The 20,795-nt window shown below is 38.4% G+C and overlaps 1 protein-coding gene across 3 annotated transcripts in view; it reads right to left on the bottom strand.

Annotated features, from left to right (window-relative positions):
- The window catches only part of LOC105250911 (protein patched), a 37,958-nt gene extending 19,249 nt beyond the window's left edge, over positions 1 to 18,709 (bottom strand). The window contains exons 1-2 of one of the 3 annotated variants that reach the window (XM_011257280.3): positions 17,523 to 18,709; positions 5,542 to 5,734 (exon numbers count right to left, since the gene is read on the bottom strand). In XM_011257280.3, coding sequence (XP_011255582.1) covers positions 5,542 to 5,734; positions 17,523 to 17,720 — 391 coding nt within the window. In that variant the 5' untranslated portion in view covers positions 17,721 to 18,709. The remainder of the gene's footprint in view (positions 1 to 5,541; positions 5,735 to 17,522) is intronic. The other 2 variants (XM_025408637.1, XM_011257279.3) reach the window with 2 other exon arrangements.
- Positions 18,710 to 20,795: the final 2,086 nt, after the last annotated feature.

Raw genomic sequence — 20,795 nt, 5'->3', positions numbered from 1 at the left:
GTCGCACGGATCACAAATATCGAGACCCGCCGATCGACTACGTAATATATGCAAAGTATTTTTTTTTTTAATTAGGAGGCATGATTAGTGAACACCCGATTTTATAATCGGAAGCGACTGCCGGAAATCAAATATGACAGAGGAGAATAATTTTAATTCTGATCCTGGTATTTTGTATTCTTAAATTTTACCTCTTTGAAGATGAAAGAGGGGAGGTTGAAAAGATGAAAGTTGACGTGATATGCGACACCCTGTATGTGCTCGAGCGCGCCGATATGCGAATAATTTTGTTCGGCGCGGCGTGTCGAGTCGCTCGCTGTATAATTTCTTCGCATCGGCTCTAATTCTGGATTAAGTCATATATTAAAGCACTCGAGACGAGACCGGTTGACGAGTGTCTCCTAGTTTTCTCATTTCGACCTTACATCCTATAGTTAACGGCAGTGAATGCAAATTATGTCCTAATGAATGTGTTATGAGAGATGTCTGTAATGAACGTGTTATGAAGAAATTGTAATTTATAGGTTGCAATCTTTCGTAACTACAAGAAGTTCTCTATATGATAAGGTCGAGTTTACAAATAAGAGATATGTTTACTATGTAAGAGAAAATTAATTATGTAATGGACGGTAATATCAGGGAAGAGAATATAATTACCGGACATTTACTTGCTTTTCCGAGCTTATTTATTCATTTTTATCATTTTGTATCTTTCTTTTTCTTTCTTATGTTTTCGAATATTTATTCGCGCTTATATTTATTTAGGACAAAATAACTAATTATAATAAAATAATAAATAAAGAAAATAATATGCAAAATCGAGAAACAATATAATATTTTTTTATTAAATTCGAATCTTTAAAGAACAAAAATATGAACTTGATATAAATAATTAATTTTTGCCACACACGAGGAATTAAATTAATTTAATTTTGATTCCTTGAAAAAAATCAGATAGATTAATTTTCCGCTTTTTGCGTGATTAAGAGTGCTATAAATATTCCGGAAGTAAATAATAAATTTTTCGTACATTTTCGGAAAGTGAATCTTTCTTGAAACGTCCTGTACGTATTGTTGCTCTCTTATTCGAGATGGAGGTAAAATAAGCTATTCTCGTCTTTTTCCATCGTACTGTTCTCCAGTCTCCCCTCTGTGAATGCTAAACGCTTCCCGCCACACGCAGTTGTCCGAGTGGAGAAAAAGAAGAGAACGGATATATTAGCGCGTGTGCCATTCACGTTTCTGCTTAACCTTCCGGTAATCGCGTCTGTGTATTGTGAAATTCACAAATTTTACAAGTCAAAATGAGAATATTCTTCTTCGAACAAGCGTAAACAATTCATTAATTACCAAGGTAAACAATATATTTTTACATTCTCGTATCTCGATACTCGTAATACTTATATTGAATACTTCACATAGTCTAATATTTATGTTTTTCAATATTCCATTTTTTTGAGAGGTAGCACAATAAAAAAGTGCATTTAATAGAAAACGTAATTCTTTTATTTTCAGAATATTTTTCTCTTTTTTATCGATATCTATTCAAATTCTTTTATTTTCTATGATTTTCACCAGTAAAGACGATATTGTATGTTTTCGTTATACAACATCAGAAACCCAAACCCGTTGCACCGTTCCTCTCGAATCGAGAGCAGCACAAAGAATTCGGAACGAAAGGAAGTGCTCGTATAGGTATAGGTACGAGTGAGCAGGTGATTGAAAGCCGATCGTACTTTGCAGCGCCGGAGTTGCAGTTGCATTCACCGATCTCGTTGCTCGGCTCCCTTGAGCAACAGACGACCTCGTGTTCGACGCCGAAATGCGTCAGGGAGTGCTCCTTCGATTATGAATTATCTCTTTCCGTATCTCGACAAAGTCGTTCGAAGATTTTTTTCGTGAAAATTTTTGTCATAATACAACTCGAAATTAAATATCTATCCGATATTATAATCAACAATTACTATTTTAAAGAATATTAAAATACCGAAATATTTTAGTTACGAAAATTTAGATGATTATGCACGAGTTGTACCGTCTCTTTCGCCGTAATATTATCTGAGTTCTGTGAAAGTTCAACGTGTATCTCCCACTTAAGGATCACATTCTCGAGGAGAGTACGTCTCGTCTGTCACGCTTGGATTATTTACCGAGATACCGAGATGAGGAAAGTGGCGGAAGAATTATGCGACGCGACGTTAAATGGATACAGCACCTCCAGCGAAGGCAGGGGCCCACGAGACGGCGATGTGCGCGCGCGCGCGCGAGTCTCTATCCGATACCGGATATCCGTGAGGTGACTTGCGTTGTCGTATTCGGTCGGAACATGCGGGCGCAGTCTTCTCATTGTCAGAAGGGCCGATCGAGCGCCACGAGCCGCGCGCGTCCGGAATGGGTGACGACGATTGGGCCCTTTCGCAACGAGGGATGATTTAAATCGCTGCCGTACAACGAGAGAAAATAATCGGAAAATGATTGAGCCCTCGGGCGCCGATTGCAAATATTATTTACTCGACGCCAATTTTATGCACTACTATCGAAATGTTTCGTCGCTTTATTGCCAAGGAGAATTGTATATCTTTATTTGAGATCATTGATTTGCGATTTCAAGTCATTAAAATTCGTATCATATTTTGTTCTGAATATTATACATTATTAATATATCGTACTTTTTTATAAAGATATAATATATTGTACTTTTTGTGTGTATAAAGAAATTCTAAGGTACTAGTACCTAGTCCTTCACGAGAATATACATTTTTTAAAATATTTTTTTCAAGAATTTTATACTATATTTTTTAAACGCTGCTCTTAGGTATTAAATTTCTATTTGAAGATTAAATTTAATTGGAGATTAAATCGTATTTTATCAAGTCAAGTGTCTGATACATAATTCCACATTATTTTACGCTATTTCCGAAGAAGTCACGCAACAGAATGACACACACACGTGTTATATTATGCAATATTAAAATAATACAAATTCTTCGAAGATTGTAAACGTTAAGCAGCGCAATCGTACAATGGCAAAGAAGAAGAAAAAGAAAAATATCGAAAGACGAAGATCGAGCCTCGGGCCAAGATCGCAAATCCAACGCGTTCCGCGCCTCCTTTAACGATCCTTATAAATCCTTAACAGCGGCGGGTTTATCGCCGTGATTGCCGACGGCGATCGGGTTGCGACTTTCGTAGTTGCGGGAACTGATCGGCGCATACCGATCGTTCAACGATCGTCGATCGTGAAAGGTGGAAAAGAATGGTACTTTTATGCGCGAAGTGTGCTTCCGAGAGAAACGAGCTGCTGGACAATTTTTATAAAGTCAAAGTATTCGTCATCGTCCGGGAAAAAATATCCTTCGATTTATTAATCCTCTCTAATTTATTAATTTCCAAGCAAATATGTTTTAACAATAATATTGAAATTTACTCTCTATAATAATGTGTGCAACTAAACATTTCTTATTTAAAAACTCAAATTCTTAGAATGTTTCGAATTGAAAAGAAAAATTGAAGGACATTATGGAAATTACTTAAGAAAGAACTGGACGAGAATCAGTTATGATAAAAGTTAATAAATCTAATAAATAAGCATTTTTAGCCTTTTAGAAATATAAAATTAATAATTAATTTGAGAGTTAAAATAAAAATTTGCTTTCTATAGAATAAAAATTTTTATTTCCATGAATTTTTGTGTCGTGCAGTTAAAAATTATTTTAAAAAATTTAATAAAAATGTTAGATAACATTTACGAATTATATATTTTGAAATTAAATTACATTCTACAAGACAAATATTTACTTTAATTCACACAAATTAATTATTAATTTTATATTGTAAAAGATTAAAAACAATGTCAAATTTATTAATCTCGAAATGTATTAGATTTATTAATTTTTGCCGTAACTGATTTATCCAGTTCTTCCTTAAAGCCTTCTCAATTTTATACGCTTTGCGATCGAATGATTTTTATGCGGATTCGTCATTTTCCGTTATTATTATCGGGAGAATAAATACCGGTGAGAAAAACACTTGTCTCGGGTGTGAAGTTTCACAGGGTCAAATGTCACGGAACGTTCGCTCGAGGTATTAGTCCTCGGAAGACACGATCTAGGAGGTCCGAGGTAATATCTTCCCTCCGATCGAAAACCGGGACACGACTTGGCGTTTCTTCGTGCCAAGTCGAGCGCAACGAAAGAAATCTCTATATACAGTTACCCGTGACATCAACAAGGCAACATCTCTCTATAGCCCCGACGAGAGAACGGAATGTTCTGTCAATTTGTGGCGCGAATGTTCGTTAACGAGAAATTCATCTCAAGTATAAGGAGCACATCTCAATTTCACGAAAACTAATCAAATCTTTATATCATATCCTATCAAATAATAAAAAAATTTTTATTCACAAATAATTTTTCTCGACGTTATCACTTTATTTATAATTCGCTACATTAATATATGAATTAATATTTTATTGAATAAAATTTCTCTGCCATCCAAAATAATTGTGTATTTGGTACTTGAAGAATTATTAGAATCGTACGTAGTAATTTTGCATGTGATACGTAAAATAAAAAAAATAAAATAATTTATAAAAAGTAGTTTTTTTTCGAGAAAATTAGTAAATTCTCACAATGAATGTCTATAAAATATGAGATTTTTATTTGTTTCCCAGCTTTATCGTTTATCTCATCACATGGAAACCACATGATTTCCCGCAGAATTTTATATAACAATATTAATGCAGGGAACTTCCAACATATATAGAGTATTGATAAAACATGGACAGGTTTAGAATTTAACGTACGATAGATTAAGGGATATGGAAGAGAAGTAAAAACGCTCCGAAATTTTGCCTTCAGTCGTTCTCGTTCACGCCGTCATATATAAGTTAGCAACGGGTGTTCGAATTAACGTTCGGGCCATGGGTAAATATAGAGGGGCCACCCAGCGTGCAACTAATGTAGCGCGTGGTGGGAAAGAGATTCCGCTCGAGTCGTTTCCCTCTTTTTGCCAGCGCAACGCGTATCCTCCTTTTTTCCTCTTTTCCCTCCCCCTCCTCCTCCATGCAGACGATTTACTCACTCTATCTTTCTTGCTTCTGCTCGCTCGCTCGCTTGCTTTTCCACGCCGCGCGCCGTGAAAATTTACGATCGCGCTTCTGGCGAGTGAAGAGACAAAATCAAGCTTCCCCCGTTCGGGGATAATCGATCCGATGCTCTTCCACGATTCGTTTCTTTCCGTTGTTTCACATTTTCTTGATGCATTTCAGTCAAGTGTCATACAATGTGTGACCGTCAATTCACTTATTTATAGAGAGATTAGTAAAATTATAAATAAAATGTGTAAATTTTATTACAAAAGAAAATTTTCTCATTTCTTATATATTTTTTATTCCTGTGATCTTCATCTCTCTACACATTTCACACATCTTTACGACAGAAAGTAACACGCGGAGCTTCTACTGTATCACTTTGATCGTTAAAGATGAGCGAAACGATGCGCTCTTGAAGAATAAAATACGCAAGTGCAATGATCACTTACCTTGCACCCACAACTGATCCACCTTACTATTGACTTGCACGGACTTGAGGGCGACACAGAATGTGGCCAAAGCGAGGATGGCCACGAAGAGCACTTTTCCGGCATGCCTCTGCAGGAAGTAACCCAGTTGACTTAGCTGATCTTGTAGTCGCGCCCTGATCCACACCACTGACCTCTGACCCTCCGCCTTCCCCTGAAATGAAAAAAAGATTGAAAATTTGTAAATGTTGCATATAGAAAAATTGTAATGTACTCTTGTGTATTCTTATATAAAAATCATTATGTTCTCTCGGATATATCGATTAAATACTTGTCCAATTCGAGCGATGATAAGCAAGAAATTCATGATATTTCTCTTCTAACGTCGATATAATTTCAGCCAGCAAAATCAGGAGCTTTAAATTTATATTTAAAAAACTGCAAATATCCATTATATCTCTTTCAAAATAAGCTTTATAAAGTCGTCTGATTTTAGTAAGACTTTTGTATCCCAGGATAATTCCGACAGCGATACGCAAAATAAGAACAGATACAGTCGGTTTCCGAGAAAAATCAGTGAATGCAGACTCGTCACCAACGCAAGAGTGAGGACAAAACTGCATCGAGGATATTGAATTCGTAATGTTTATTTGTAGAATGACAAGTGGCGAAAAAATAGAAAGGAGAAAAATAGAAAAGAAACATAATAGAAAAAAAAGAGAAACCAAAGGAGAGAGAACGGTGATTGAGGATAATGGTTCGAGCTTTTAGAGTCAGGCTTAAAGTCAAAAGAGAGAGAAAGAAAAGAATAGAGAAAGAGAGAGAGAGAGAGAAATAACCAATATGAAGAGAGAAATGATCATACAACAAGCCGGAACCTTACAAAGGGATGAGGAGGGAGGAAGGGAAAGCCACGCTTGCAACATTGCGAGCGGCAATGCTGCCACACTACCTGGTGGCCGCTCTGACAATATGTACCATGGACCACCCGCAACAATGCCTATCTTTCAAGCTGGAAAGAGAGAGAAGATGTCTAATCCAGAAAGAAGAGGAAAGAGAGAAATCGATTGTGTATACGCAAAGTTTCGTTAGTTCTTCCTTCTCTCTCGTTCGGTAAATAAATAGACAAACACTATCCGATCTGTGATCAATAATTTTGAAACATAATTCATTATATCTCACACAGCAAATACATAATTAATCGTATATACATTATAATTATTTTGTCTGATTTATGTCTTTATTTTTACAAATAAAATTATAATATTTAAATTATATTTAAATATTATATTTAAATATATTATATTTAAAAAAATCTATGCAATATTCTTCGTCGATCGAACTATAAAAAATCGCTTATTTACTCGTCACGTCCGTTTAACGCCGCCTTTTACACACCGCGAGATACAGTTATCTCTCGAGAGAGCGATATACGCGCGCGCTTGCACGGCTGACAGATGAAAATATGGATTACGCGGGGCCACGTATCTCGGGGCAGTAGCTACGTCGAGTATCAGATAGCAAGGTTTTCCAGCCAATTAACTCTCGTGGCGCGGACCTGCGGCTGCACGGACCTCGGGCCCCGAAGCCCGGGGGTAATTCTAGACGCGCGGACAATCCACGTCCGCCACATGGTGCGCCGCGAAGGGGCCCACCGCGCTACGCGCGCTCCGACGTTCTGTTTCCGCGTGACTTTTGCCCTCTAAGCTTTCCTCGGAAATTTATATAGTATATAATGTAACGCTTTATTCGTTATACGAGACCGATGCATCTCATGTGTATTCCAAGCTGCGCTGTTTTGGAGTTATGTTACTGAAACACGCAGCATGTTTTTTAATAATTAATATAGTAAGATCTGTTAAAAATATAACATGTAATATTCTTTATATGTATATATGATATTATATGGTATATGTGAAATATAAATTGTACAAAAAATATATGATACTTAAAGTAAAACGAGGATCGATATCTATGATAAAAGAAAAATTAAAACTTGTTATTTCTTGAAAAATAACATTATTACTTTTGAATGCAGTTTCCAAGAAGTTGTAAATAATAGTTTCTTTAAAAATCATTTGGAAGAAAGAATTTAATCACGAATATTAGCAAAAAAAATGAAAGATAATATCTATATATATAAAATTGTAATATAAAGTTTAACAAATTATTTTTATGCATTCAAGAATTAAATAAGATGAAGAAAAATATCTGATAACTTATTATTATTCTGTAATTAATATTAGAGAAATTAGTAATAGAAAAGCAGCAATTTAGAATTTTATTTCAAGACTTAGCTATATAAATACATAAATATACATAAACAATCGCATTGTCAAAAGGCGAAATCGATTCTGAAAATCATTCATTCGCAAATCTGCCGAATTCCATTTGAAAGGTTCACTCGCGAATCTGAAGGTCGCGCATTGTGAGACACCCTGTATACTACCGAGAGAGCGCACACCGGTATTTTCACCGACCGTTTCGAGAAAGAAACCGAAAGGACGAAGAAGAAGAAGAAGAAGTAAAAGGAAGTCGAGACGCCACGAGTCGCTCTCGAGACGTCTATATAACGTCCACATACACACGCACACGCGGCAGCACACGAGAGAGGGAAACGAGGTAGGAGGAAGAGGGGGACAAAGACGGTTCCCCCCTTTTTCCCGTAAGTGGTCTCTCGCACCGCGGGCCTTATGGGGTTTCTGCCGGCGGTTGGGCAGTATCTACATATTACAAGCTCGCGGCGCGGAGACCACCGTCGTTGACATAAGATCCTGTTATGCTGTCTGCTATCTCTCGGCGCAGCTCGTGTCGCGCCATAAAAAACATTAAAAGTACAAGTAACATAAATTCGTTAAGCGCGGCGGCGGCGATCGCCTCGCTTCTCTCGCGACTCGTCTCTCTCGCAAGTGTTTCCTCCTCGAAAGAGAGACGAGGCTGATGAGATCGACCACTCGAGCCCCCATCCTCCTCTCTTTGTCGGGCGTCCCCACTTTCGTTGCGATTCCTTTACACTTTATCATCCGCCAATTGTACTAATGTAATACAAACATATGTAACAATGATAGTAATACTTTGTAAAATCCCTTCAATTGCTAATATTTTTTTTCATTTCTCGATGAAAATATCAATTTTTATTTTAATTGAAAGAGAAGAGAATTATTTGACATGTCAAATGAAAATTAACACGTTTTACGAAACGTCGCGGACTCGAGCAATTTTTTTTTAGTCGCATTGTGAGTTCCAGGATACTAGGTATGCGCGTGCACGTAATTCACGCGGTACGCTACGCACGCGGCTCGGCCGGATAAACGAAGAGGTTCTTGTGGTAGGTACGGTTCGAAAGTGTCGTAGCAAGAAACTTGATCCGGCCCTCTAATCGACCGAGGAATTCCACGTCTATCCGAAAGGGAAACCCAAAGATTGGACTTGATAACGAGCTTTCAAGACTGTTGACAATCGCGAATATTCCCTCCCCGCTTATAATTCGATCCTCGTTTGTGACTCCTATGATTATACATTATTTTTAAAATCGTCATGTAATTAGTCTTCGCTCTTCTCTCCGCAAAGCTGTAAAGTTTATAAATTATTAAGAAAAGTTCCTAGTAAGTAATTGTAAATGTAAACTTCCGAAAAAAATTCTGAAAAGAAACTTGAAAAAAGTCCCACCTGGAGAACCAGTCCCGCAATTTGTGGGATGAAGTTGTAAACTTTCTAAAGAAGTGGTCAGTGCCTCGGAATACGGAACGAAAATCGTGATTTTTGAACGATTGTAACACAAAATTGACAGCATCGACAACTCTATTTAATATTTCGGGATTCCACAAATATATATATATATATATATATATATATATACACGTGTGCACAACGGGAGCCGTAGATACAGAGGACAAGCGCGACGGACGAAAGATGAAAGCGTCCGACAATGTCGGGTCGTGTGGGCGTACATCCTTCAGCAAGGATGAAAGGGACGGGCCGACTCTTATAGGCGCATCGGTGCCCGGCGCACTCCTCGTCGATTGTCCTTTGCGGATCGGCAAAACCGAAATTTGAGGAAAAGCGTGACGGTCGGTATCTTTAGGATTTTTCACGCGTCAAGAATGCATGAAAGCTTCCCGTCGTTTTATAAAAATTGAAACCGCGGGAAAGCTCATAAAATTGATTACTTCACATTTGCACTGACTCTGACCTCGGATAATAAAACGTTACAACTCATTTTCTTCGCTTTTCCTCACCTTTTCCTTCCGAAAAATAAAATAAGAAAAGTTTCACTCGAGACTCGATGACAGAATCCTAAACCATTCTATTGCACAAGACAAAAAAATGTATCTATAAATACGTGAATAAAATGGAGAAATTTTTAGTTCCTCGTTTATAAATAAGTTTCGCATATACACGTGTGTGTATGTTTTTACGTAAAAGAAGAAAGACCGCATTCTCCCCGATGCAAGGCGAACAGATGAACTTCTAGGAAAAATAGAATTAAACTCTGTTCTCATCTTCCTTTTCTGAGGAAAGAGAGACTTCGCTTGTCCCAGTTTCATGTGACTCATACTGTATACAGAGTATCTTAGAAATACCGCGTGTCTCCTCATCGTTATACAAATTCTACGATAAACTTTGAATTCATCTTCTTTGAAACGAAAACTTCAAAAGAAACTAGTCACCCGTTCGTAATTTTCGAACCGAAAAAAGAAATAGAAAAATTTTGCATTTTATTATATATACATTATCTATATTTTATTACACTCAGATATAAGTTACTCTCATAAAATATCTCATATTCAGATAAAATATTTTAATTTCTATTAGCATATTATCAAGAAATCTAAAAAAAATTAATTTTGATTTACCCTCTCAAAAACTGGTATTTAAAAAATTTTTTAAATTTAATTAAAATTTAAAGAAATTATATTTATATACATTGAATTTTTTAATTTCCCTTTTTAATTTCCTCTTTAATTTCCCTTTGACGATGATGGCGCGGAGACATTCGGTGATTCTGGGACACCTTGTACGTGGACAAGTTTCCACGGGTCGCCTTCAAGGCGGTGCTCGCGCCGCGCGTCTCCACCCTCTCGTAGGTATTATTAGTGTTGGAAGTTTCTCTCTCGTACACGTAGTGTCGGCGCCCTTTAATCTCACACACGTACGCTCGCGAGTGCGAGCGCGAGTGCGTGAATGCCCGGTATTGTGGGCCGCACCGACGATGGCCGCTTTCAAAGCTGCCAGAAATTAAGACACAGATTACGGAATAGTGCGCCCGTACGCTATTTCGTGCCGCTGGAATTCAGCGTTTATCTTTGATCGTGATCTTTACGGAGCTATCGCCTCTCGGATCGGCCAGTAGCGCGTGCGATATACGTATTTAAGACTTTCCCTTCAAAAGTATCATTAGAATCATCGAGTCTTTAAATCCTATTAATGACAATAACTCCTGGCACTATAATAACTTCTGTGGAGTTTTATTAAGAAATTTACATTTTACAAAAAAAATTTATATTTTGTTTTTAAATAATTGCAATTTCAAAAATAAATGTCTATATTAAAAATAAATTTTGTTTTATTAAAAAGTCTTAGAAATGAGATTTAATAGAACTATTTCAGGAAACTGATGATTTTTTTACTAGTATCGAGCATGTTTGTAATTTTTTTTCAATTTTATATATTTTTGATTAAACTAATCTATAATAATAATTTCATAATAATAACAATTTAACAATAATTTCATAAGCGTAAACATACGCCTAGAGTAGCTCGCAATTTGCGAGCTTCAAGAAGCCGAAATAAATTACTTTATTAAAAATTAAATAAGACTCTAATCGAGCAAATATTTTTTAGCCTAATGACTCGTACTTGCAACAATGACGTCCTTTCTGCGTACGTACGCATACGTAGACGTCTGCGAACGCGAGATAGTGCAGCAGGTCGAGGCCAGTACACGTGGCTGAATCGTCTCTGGTGAACATAAACAAATTGGAGTAAATGAACTCTGGCGCGCGCGCGTATGACGTGATGATGATAACGGATCCGCGTATTCTGTAAACATTTGGGGGAGGGGGCGCGTAAACACGCATACACACGCGGCGCAAGGCCAAGGTTGATCCGGCGCGATCGAGTTGCACATTCTCAATGAGAATAAATCAATTTCGATAAGCGCGTTCCGTTAAAAGCGAAACTGCATCGTCGCATCTTCCTGGTACACGAATCCAGGATCGACATCCGATATGCAAAACAGTTCTTGTATCATGAAAAATTGAAAAATAGATTTATTTTAAATATCAATCACACATCTATTAGAAGTTAGCCCCCCACTTTTCGAATTAATAAATTTTAACGGTTGTGCTGAATTGTGCTAGGTTTGTGCTATATTGTGCTCGAATATTATAACCATAATATGAAAAATACGAAAGAAAATGAAGAAAAACGAATTTTTAGGTCAGCCCCCCACTTTTCGTTTTTTTCAATTTTTGCGATTGTGCTGAATTGTGCTAAGTTGTGCTAACATTGTGCTAAAATATTATTTAAAAAAAATAATAACAAAAAAAGTTACGATGAAAAAATCATTTTTAAATAATATTGATTTTTTTATCATAACTTTTTTTTTAATTATCCGCTGACGATAATATTGCATATCTGAATTGTGCTAGCCTAGCACAAGTCAGCACAACTTTCGGTTTCTCCAGCACAGCGATATCAAGGGCATTTTACTCTTGAGCGCGAGTCCTTGCGCTCGGATTCTATGTCCGTAATTCGGCTTTTCAATTGTCCGATGAAGATAATATTGCATATCTGAGTTGTGCTAGCCTAGCACAAGTCAGCACAACTGTCGATTTCTCCAGCACAGCGATATCAAGGGCACTTTACTCTTGAGCGCGAGTCCTTGCGCTCGGATTCCATGTCCGTAATTCGGCTTTTCAATTGTCCGATGAAGATAATATTGCATATCTGAGTTGTGCTAGCCTAGCACAAGTCAGCACAACTGTCGATTTCTCCAGCACAGCGATATCAAGGGCACTTTACTCTTGAGCGCGAGCCGAATTACGGACATAGAATCCGAGCGCAAGGACTCGCGCTCAAGAGTAAAGTGCCCTTGATATCCCTGTGCTGGAGAAATCGACAGTTGTGCTGACTTGTGCTAGGCTAGCACAACTCAGATATGCAATATTATCTTCATCGGACAATTGAAAAGCCGAATTACGGACATGGAATCCGAGCGCAAGGACTCGCGCTCAAGAGTAAAGTGCCCTTGATATCGCTGTGCTGGAGAAATCGACAGTTGTGCTGACTTGTGCTAGGCTAGCACAACTCAGATATGCAATATTATCTTCATCGGACAATTGAAAAGCCGAATTACGGACATAGAATCCGAGCGCAAGGACTCGCGCTCAAGAGTAAAGTGCCCTTGATATCGCTGTGCTGGAGAAATCGACAGTTGTGCTGACTTGTGCTAGGCTAGCACAACTCAGATATGCAATATTATCTTCATCGGACAATTGAAAAGCCGAATTACGGACATGGAATCCGAGCGCAAGGACTCGCGCTCAAGAGTAAAGTGCCCTTGATATCGCTGTGCTGGAGAAATCGACAGTTGTGCTGACTTGTGCTAGGCTAGCACAACTCAGATATGCAATATTATCTTCATCGGACAATTGAAAAGCCGAATTACGGACATGGAATCCGAGCGCAAGGACTCGCGCTCAAGAGTAAAGTGCCCTTGATATCGCTGTGCTGGAGAAATCGACAGTTGTGCTGACTTGTGCTAGGCTAGCACAACTCAGATATGCAATATTATCTTCATCGGACAATTGAAAAGCCGAATTACGGACATAGAATCCGAGCGCAAGGACTCGCGCTCAAGAGTAAAGTGCCCTTGATATCGCTGTGCTGGAGAAACCGAAAGTTGTGCTGACTTGTGCTAGGCTAGCACAATTCAGATATGCAATATTATCGTCAGCGGATAATTAAAAAAAAAGTTATGATAAAAAAATCAATATTATCTAAAAATGATTTTTTCATCGTAACTTTTTTTGTTATTATTTTTTTTAAATAATATTTTAGCACAATGTTAGCACAACTTAGCACAATTCAGCACAATCGCAAAAATTGAAAAAAACGAAAAGTGGGGGGCTGACCTAAAAATTCGTTTTTCTTCATTTTCTTTCGTATTTTTCATATTATGGTTATAATATTCGAGCACAATATAGCACAAACCTAGCACAATTCAGTACAACCGTTAAAATTTATTAATTCGAAAAGTGGGGGGCTAACTTCTAATAGATCAATCACACACACTCTCTCTTAAATTCGCAAATAATTTTTGCACATAATAAAAACCAGTAGAAAAATTTAAAAATAATTTTTGTGGCTGTTTCATCAGACAGAAAAATTTTTCATATACGTGTAATAAATAGAATAAAATGATTTCGTAAAATTCATTGACTTTTCCTTCTTCATAAAATATTCCATTCATATCGCATGTTTGGAAAAGTATCTTATCGAGCAAATTAAGTCACGGAGAAAAAGGTGTACGCGATAAAAATGGGGAAAGATAACGATAACAATATTTTCAAAGAAACACATGCCACACATACATACATGTATCCTTCGATATTCCCCGACGAAACTAATTCATCACGTTCCATTATCATCCCGCACATAAATCCTCCCGAGATAGTCAGTCTCCCTTCTTTGTGGAGGGAGAAAAAAAAGAGAGAGAGAAGGAAACAGACCCCGTATGCATACGTCTCCGCGCACGCACTTACGCACACACACGCACGCTCGCCTTGTGGAGGCCGGGGCCACTGACTCACTGACTCATTCGGCATAAACGCGAAGCACGAAGAGGCTCATTCTCTTCTTCAGCCGAGAGCCGCCTCGTCGAGAAGAAAAGTGGAGCATCGACCTCGAATTTTAGTCTCTTTGTGCCGCTCGTCCCGACTGTCATCGCTTCTCAGCTTCACCAGTGATCGCGTTCTCGATTGTGCAATCGCGCGCGAGGAATCTCCGAAAATCCTTTCGTCCTGTCGCGGGTCGTACGGTAATTCGTGAGACAGTAAACGTATACCGTCAATGTAAACGGGAGAAAAAGAATCCGAGTTTTTCAATAAGAATAAATTGAACAATTCTTGTATATAAAGATTTTCAATATAAAAATTAAAAAATATCATTTAATTAATATATCTGCATCTAATTAAGATTTCTTAACCCTTGAACATCAGCAATTATTAAAAAAATTATTTACAACTTTTAATGTGAAAAAGAAAAAATCACGTGCGTGAATATGTCAAATATTTATGATGATAAAAAAATCACTATAAATAAAGCGCACATTTTAATAATTCTATAATAAAATATCATTGCTCTTATCACTGCGAAAAGTTACGATTCGACAATGTCAAAGCCGCTTTTAATGAAGACGTAACCGATTTCAACGGAACGACCCGGTACATCCGCGATGTAGAAATCGCTCGTGCGGCCACCCAGCGCGATTATCGCGAGCAAAAAGTTCGCGAGGCCTGCTACTCCGCTTCGCCTCTTATTATAGGTGCGCGTTTCTCGGACCATCGGCCAGGATACGTCGAACGCAATTGAAAATAGCATCAACGCGGATTTAATGTAGCGTAATCGAAATTAAAGCTGACGGATATTAAATTAAAAGATTAAAAGCCTTCGTGCAAAAACAAATTAAAATAAGTAACAATCTCTCGAAATAAACGTATGGCTAATATATGCGAAATAATTATGTTATCTCGTCGTATTTAAAAATACAAGGCTATTGTAGAGGCAAAAAGAAAAAAGTATATTGTCTTTAATCGTTTAACTGGCTGGAACAATGAATACTTTCTTGGCGGAAATATCAAAGCTTATAAATAAAAAGGATCAAGAGTGACAGCAAGATTAATCGAGAACACCGTTGGAAACTTTCGAAATCAATCGATGAAGGCAAAGAAATATAAAAAATCGATTATATACGAGATCGTTCCGTATCGAAGAGAGCAATTCTTGAAAAGTAATACCGATTCATATGTCACGCACATTTTCGTTCGACCGAGCGAATGACAAATACCGCAAGATTTTATTAATTGCAGAAGAGATGAAGTGCCAGGGATGGCGCGTTTGAGCTCCGCGCGGCAGGAAGTCGATCCTTCGATTTGAAACCTTTGAAAAAAACGCCTTTCGGGACCACCCGTGTATGTGAAAATTCACAACTAGTCAGTGTGCGTAACTCCAGAGAGGCTGGCGTGCGTATGTGTCGCATTATTAATGCGTAACGCAGTGCGAGCTTCCTTATGCGTGCGTGAGGATATTTCGGAAATCGGCGTAATTATCATCATCAAAATCAATGACTTTCCTTTAAGCTCGGAAATTTTTAGTTTTTTTCAGAACAAGAGGATGCAATTTTCAACACGAGACAATTTTCAATCGAGAATCTTTCCCCCTGATCAATTCTATATCGCTCATCATTCAATTAAAAGCCTTTCGAAATTAAAATTCCAATTCTAATCTAAATTTCATAGAAAGCTCTTATTTTCGATTTCTGTATTTTCTTACATGAAATCATGCATTTTCTCGACGAGTAACGGATCGTTTTGTACAAGCTACCTTGTACAAGTTGTAAAATGAAACGATTCAAGATCGAGGCGCGATGGACAGGGGAGGAAGTGGTTTCGCAAAGTATGATTTCGCCGCAGCCGGCACAACCAGATTGCGGCGGCATCATATCGGTAATAACGCTTTTCGAGGGGCCCTTCGCCGACGATAAGGGTCCGGGAGCCGCTAACCGCCGTTAAAACCCATTCCTCGATCGTCAAAGTGCGCCTCGTTAATCGGCGATCGGAGATAACGCGACGCGCCGCCGGTAGGAAATAATAGCGCCGTTATCGGTGAACGGCCAATATAATTTGCATCGAATTCATGCGCTTATCTCCACGTATATCCCCGGAGAACCGAATCCCGCTCACGCGAGCGTGTGCGACGCCCTATTATCTGCATCTAGTTATGCGCGCCCAGCTATAAAAGAATAGACCTCACGTAACGAGCCTCGTTCCACGGACGCGGCGAACCGCTAAATTAGTTAACCGTCTTAATTAGTCGTCTCGGTATCTACACGGAAGAACGTAACATTAACGTAGTATTTCATGCGTAAACGTCAGGATAATTTCACGCGATATGTACACTTTTTCCACGCCGCATGTGGCGGAACTAACTTGCGTTGATATTGATTTTTTTTTTAACGAAATACGAATTTTATATGAAATTTTATATAATTCATACGCGCATGAGAGTTATGAAAAAATTTGATTACATATCTGCGCACAAAAGATATCAAATGACATGCGTTTAATCTCTTTTTTTTCGTTTCTTTTTCAAATTTTTCAGACAATTTTTCGTGAAACTAAAAAATTGATTTCTAAGTCTGCAATCTACAGATTATGATATATCATACATTCTTAAAATCGAAAGGATTTCAAACAAATAATTGATCACACTTATGTATTAATATTACGACAAATATATAGAAAAGATTGATTTCACAAACATAATCTGTCTATTTATATAATCCCTTTTATCGTTTTCTTTTTGATCATGAAAAGATCCTGCCATCCTTGCATTTAAATACGATTGAAAAGAATCTCCAAATGTCAAAATTCAAAAACGTCAGAAACTTAAAAGTACCTCTCGCTCCAATTTTCTAAGAAAAATAAAGCGCGTAATTTTTTTCTTTCGTATATATTTTTCACTTTTTCCCAACTTATATAATTCTTTAATACTGCAATTACTTTTATTTTCTAACAGATTTTAATACTAAAGTTTAGAACGCTATAATAATTTTTAATATCAAATAGTTAATAATTTAATTAGAAACTGAAAAAAGAAATTGCGGAAGATAATTTATCATCGGAAATTATGATTTGTAATAAAGTTTTCGTGCGGCAAAAATGGAACAAGACGTCGAGGGGATCGAGAAGGAATGATAAACAATGAAATTAGCTCACCTTTTCGAGTTGATCCAACGCTATCGCGGCGTCCGTCCAGCTGGGCCTGACGTAGAGATCCGACTCGTGCCGGATCCTAGCGTTTTCCGCCGCCTTGGCGTCCTTCTCATCCTCCGCGCCATTCTGCCGCGGGCCCTGCGATCCAGAAGGGCGTTCCGCTAGGATCCCTGTGGATACGGGGCCGGACACGGAAACCATGATCTGTCATGCATTCGCCCGCACGCCACGCGCGGTTACGATTTCACGAACTCGTTCACCTTCGCCCCCTTCCTTCCTCTCCTTCTATCCGTCTATCTTCCTCGCTCTCTCACCGATCTTCAATTTTTCATCGATCTCTCGTTGCGCGGCTCGCTAGAGGTCCTCTGACAGCCCTCGAGGTAATAAATAACTTTGCGTTGACGTTTTAATATCGGTTCCTCTTTTTGTTTTTTTTTTCAAGGGGGACTCGAACGATCTGGTTCCAGATCGAGGCGCGGTGTTCCTTTCGGAGCTGTCTCTCTCTCCTTTTTTCTCTCTCAACGTGTCGCGAACTCGAGCGTGGGACCGAAACGACCCGCTCACCCTCGCACTCACTGGCCGGAGAAATCGTAACACCTTTCGGGAGCACTTGTTCACCAACACTGTCCGCGGGTTCGTACGATAACCACGTGACCCCGCGCCTCGCTCGAAATTCGCGCACGAGGATAGAGTGCCGCGATGCGCATGCGCGCGCGTCCTACCGATATATGTATCGTACTGCGCCGAGATCGGTTTTTAGGTTACCCGCGATAAACACACCTCTCTCTCTCTTTCTCTCTCATCGATGAAGAGCAACGCGAGGGAAACGTATCGCGCGACGCGACGTGTTTATTTTTTTCCCGCGTACGAATCGTCACGCGCGGTAAAACGCCGGACAGCCACGGGGCCCGTGACGGACCCGGCTCGTTGTCACACTATCACAACCGAACGTTATCGTCGTCGTCGTCGTTGTTGTCGTCGTCGTCGTCGTCGTCGTCGCTCGAACGCGCTCGCAGAGTGCGACGGGCCCTCTGCGCGGGCCCCTGATGCGTCCTGATGATGCGTACTCGTGCGTAATGGTGCGACGACGGGCGCCGGCGTCCACACGACCGCCACTTAGAGCAGTCTAAGTCGGTACTAAGCGAAACTCGCTGCCACATTTCTTTCGTGGCCTGCCCTGCCTGCCGCGCCGGCCATAGTTGACGGCCTCCCCTCCCCTTCCCACGATCGGCCTGCGCAAACATTCAGGCTCGTACGCGGCCCACGGGCCCCGTGCGTTCCAGATTTCTCACCTGCATCCGCGCGTTAATTTTAATCAATAAGAAAATCTGTCGATATATATACATTGACGGATTCTCGGAAAAATGTTATTAATTATAAGTTACTAGTATATTTTTAATAATATATAAATATTATTGTATTAATATATTAAGAATGCTCTACAAGTATGCTATAAAATTATAAAGAATCCTCGCATTATATTAATATACTTTATATAAAATATTTATAGCATTCTCTCTCACGAAAATAAAGAGGAGGAAATGGAAAATTATATCGATTTGTATGAATGAATGATCTGAATTTCAAAACTGAAAAATTCTACGTTCACACCTCGTCTGATCGATCGATCGATCAAGGCTCGGCGAGAACGAAGATCCACCCGCGGATTGATGCGTTACTGCGCGCGGAGATGACGTCGAGGCCGAGCGGAGCCGAGATGGACCGAAGCGTCGGAGGCTCGGAGACGATTGGCGGAGGCGTTTGGCGTTCCGCGTTGCTAGGATACCCGGGGACTAGCGAGGGGAGCCGGCTCTAAGACCACACACGCGTTCCTATTTTTCCTCGGAGCAAAAACATTACCCACACACCGAGACGCGCTGATGTATGCACGCACGCACGCACACATATGACGGTACACACAGCTGCGGATTGGCACGACGCACAGTGCTGGCTAGACGGACGAAATCTCTGGATGTTTTTTTCGAAAATCTTACCCAAAAATTTATTTAAATACACGCGTAATCACTGATTAAGAGGAAATCGCGATATGATATTATTATGTAATCTCGCAAATAGCAATATTTTGACAAGTCGATTGTTAATAAAATGACAAATTTTTTTTCTCTGAAAATCAATATTCTTCCAATATTTTTTTAAGTATCTCAATATGTATATGCGTGGAAATAATGTCTAGGTATTTCGAAGATAAGAGATCAATTTAAAATTCACAAGAAAAACCTTTAGAAAACCTCGCATTAAATCTTTCTCGCTTTACGTAATTTCTAATTTTATCGCAATGAAAGACGAGTAGAGATGAAATGATTTTACAAAGATAGTTAAAATAACATTTCATTTACAGTCTGACATCTGATCTCAATTTATTTACAGCAGCTGTATAAAAATACATTTAAAAAATTGGAAAATTTTCAAGCGATTCACATACGTGAATCGTTTGAGATTATATTCGGTCATAACCGGAAAATGAACCATTCGAGATTACATTCGGTCATAACTGGAAGAATGAAGATAATAAAAAGTACATTAAGGTTCAAAAAAGGAATATTAGTAAGTATACGAGTCGTCAATAAAGAATCTCTCGTCAATATATTCTCTTGAATTAAATTTTTTAAAACAAGTTATTATCATACTTGATCCGTGGAATCATTTAAACATCACAGTGTGTGAATATGTGTATACGCGATGCCGGTATTTTCTTCTCTGTCTTTCCGCATCCTTCGGCGCTTTCATGTTGCTTCGGTCTCTGTTTATGCACGTGGCGTGCATTTGTGTTTGTTTACGTGCATGTTCATTTACAGAAAAGATTATCAGGGAGCCGTCGAAGATTCGTATTTGTATTCATAACCCATATTCAGCGCTAAATGTGATCATTTGATTCGAGTAACATCGTACTCGAATAACATTAATTTCCACGAGATAAAAAGTTTCGAATTAGAAAATCTCTTCTAATAATAATAATAAGTGTAATGCGAGGCTTCAAAAACACTAGTTTTATTATCTTAAAAACGTTACTGATCGTAATTGAAAAAGTTCAATATTAAATTGTTTATTTTTAATTAAATCGAAAAAAATTTATAACAAATGTAATTTCTAAGAGAATAATAAATAATATATTCTCACGTTTAACGAAGAATATAGTTAATTTACTATTATTATGTTCGTCTAGAATTTGCTTAAATAAAATAATTTGAATTAATATATTTTTCACAAAATCGCGCGAGATAAATTGTAACATACAAATGGACATACAATTTGTGA

The sequence above is a fragment of the Camponotus floridanus genome, unplaced genomic scaffold (genome assembly GCF_003227725.1).
Source record: "Camponotus floridanus strain SB8 unplaced genomic scaffold, Cflo_v7.5 scaffold22, whole genome shotgun sequence".
NCBI classification, from domain to species: Eukaryota; Metazoa; Arthropoda; class Insecta; order Hymenoptera; family Formicidae; genus Camponotus; species Camponotus floridanus.
The sequence above is the reverse complement of the archived record's forward strand: the minus strand, read 5'-3'. Positions and strand labels throughout refer to the sequence as shown.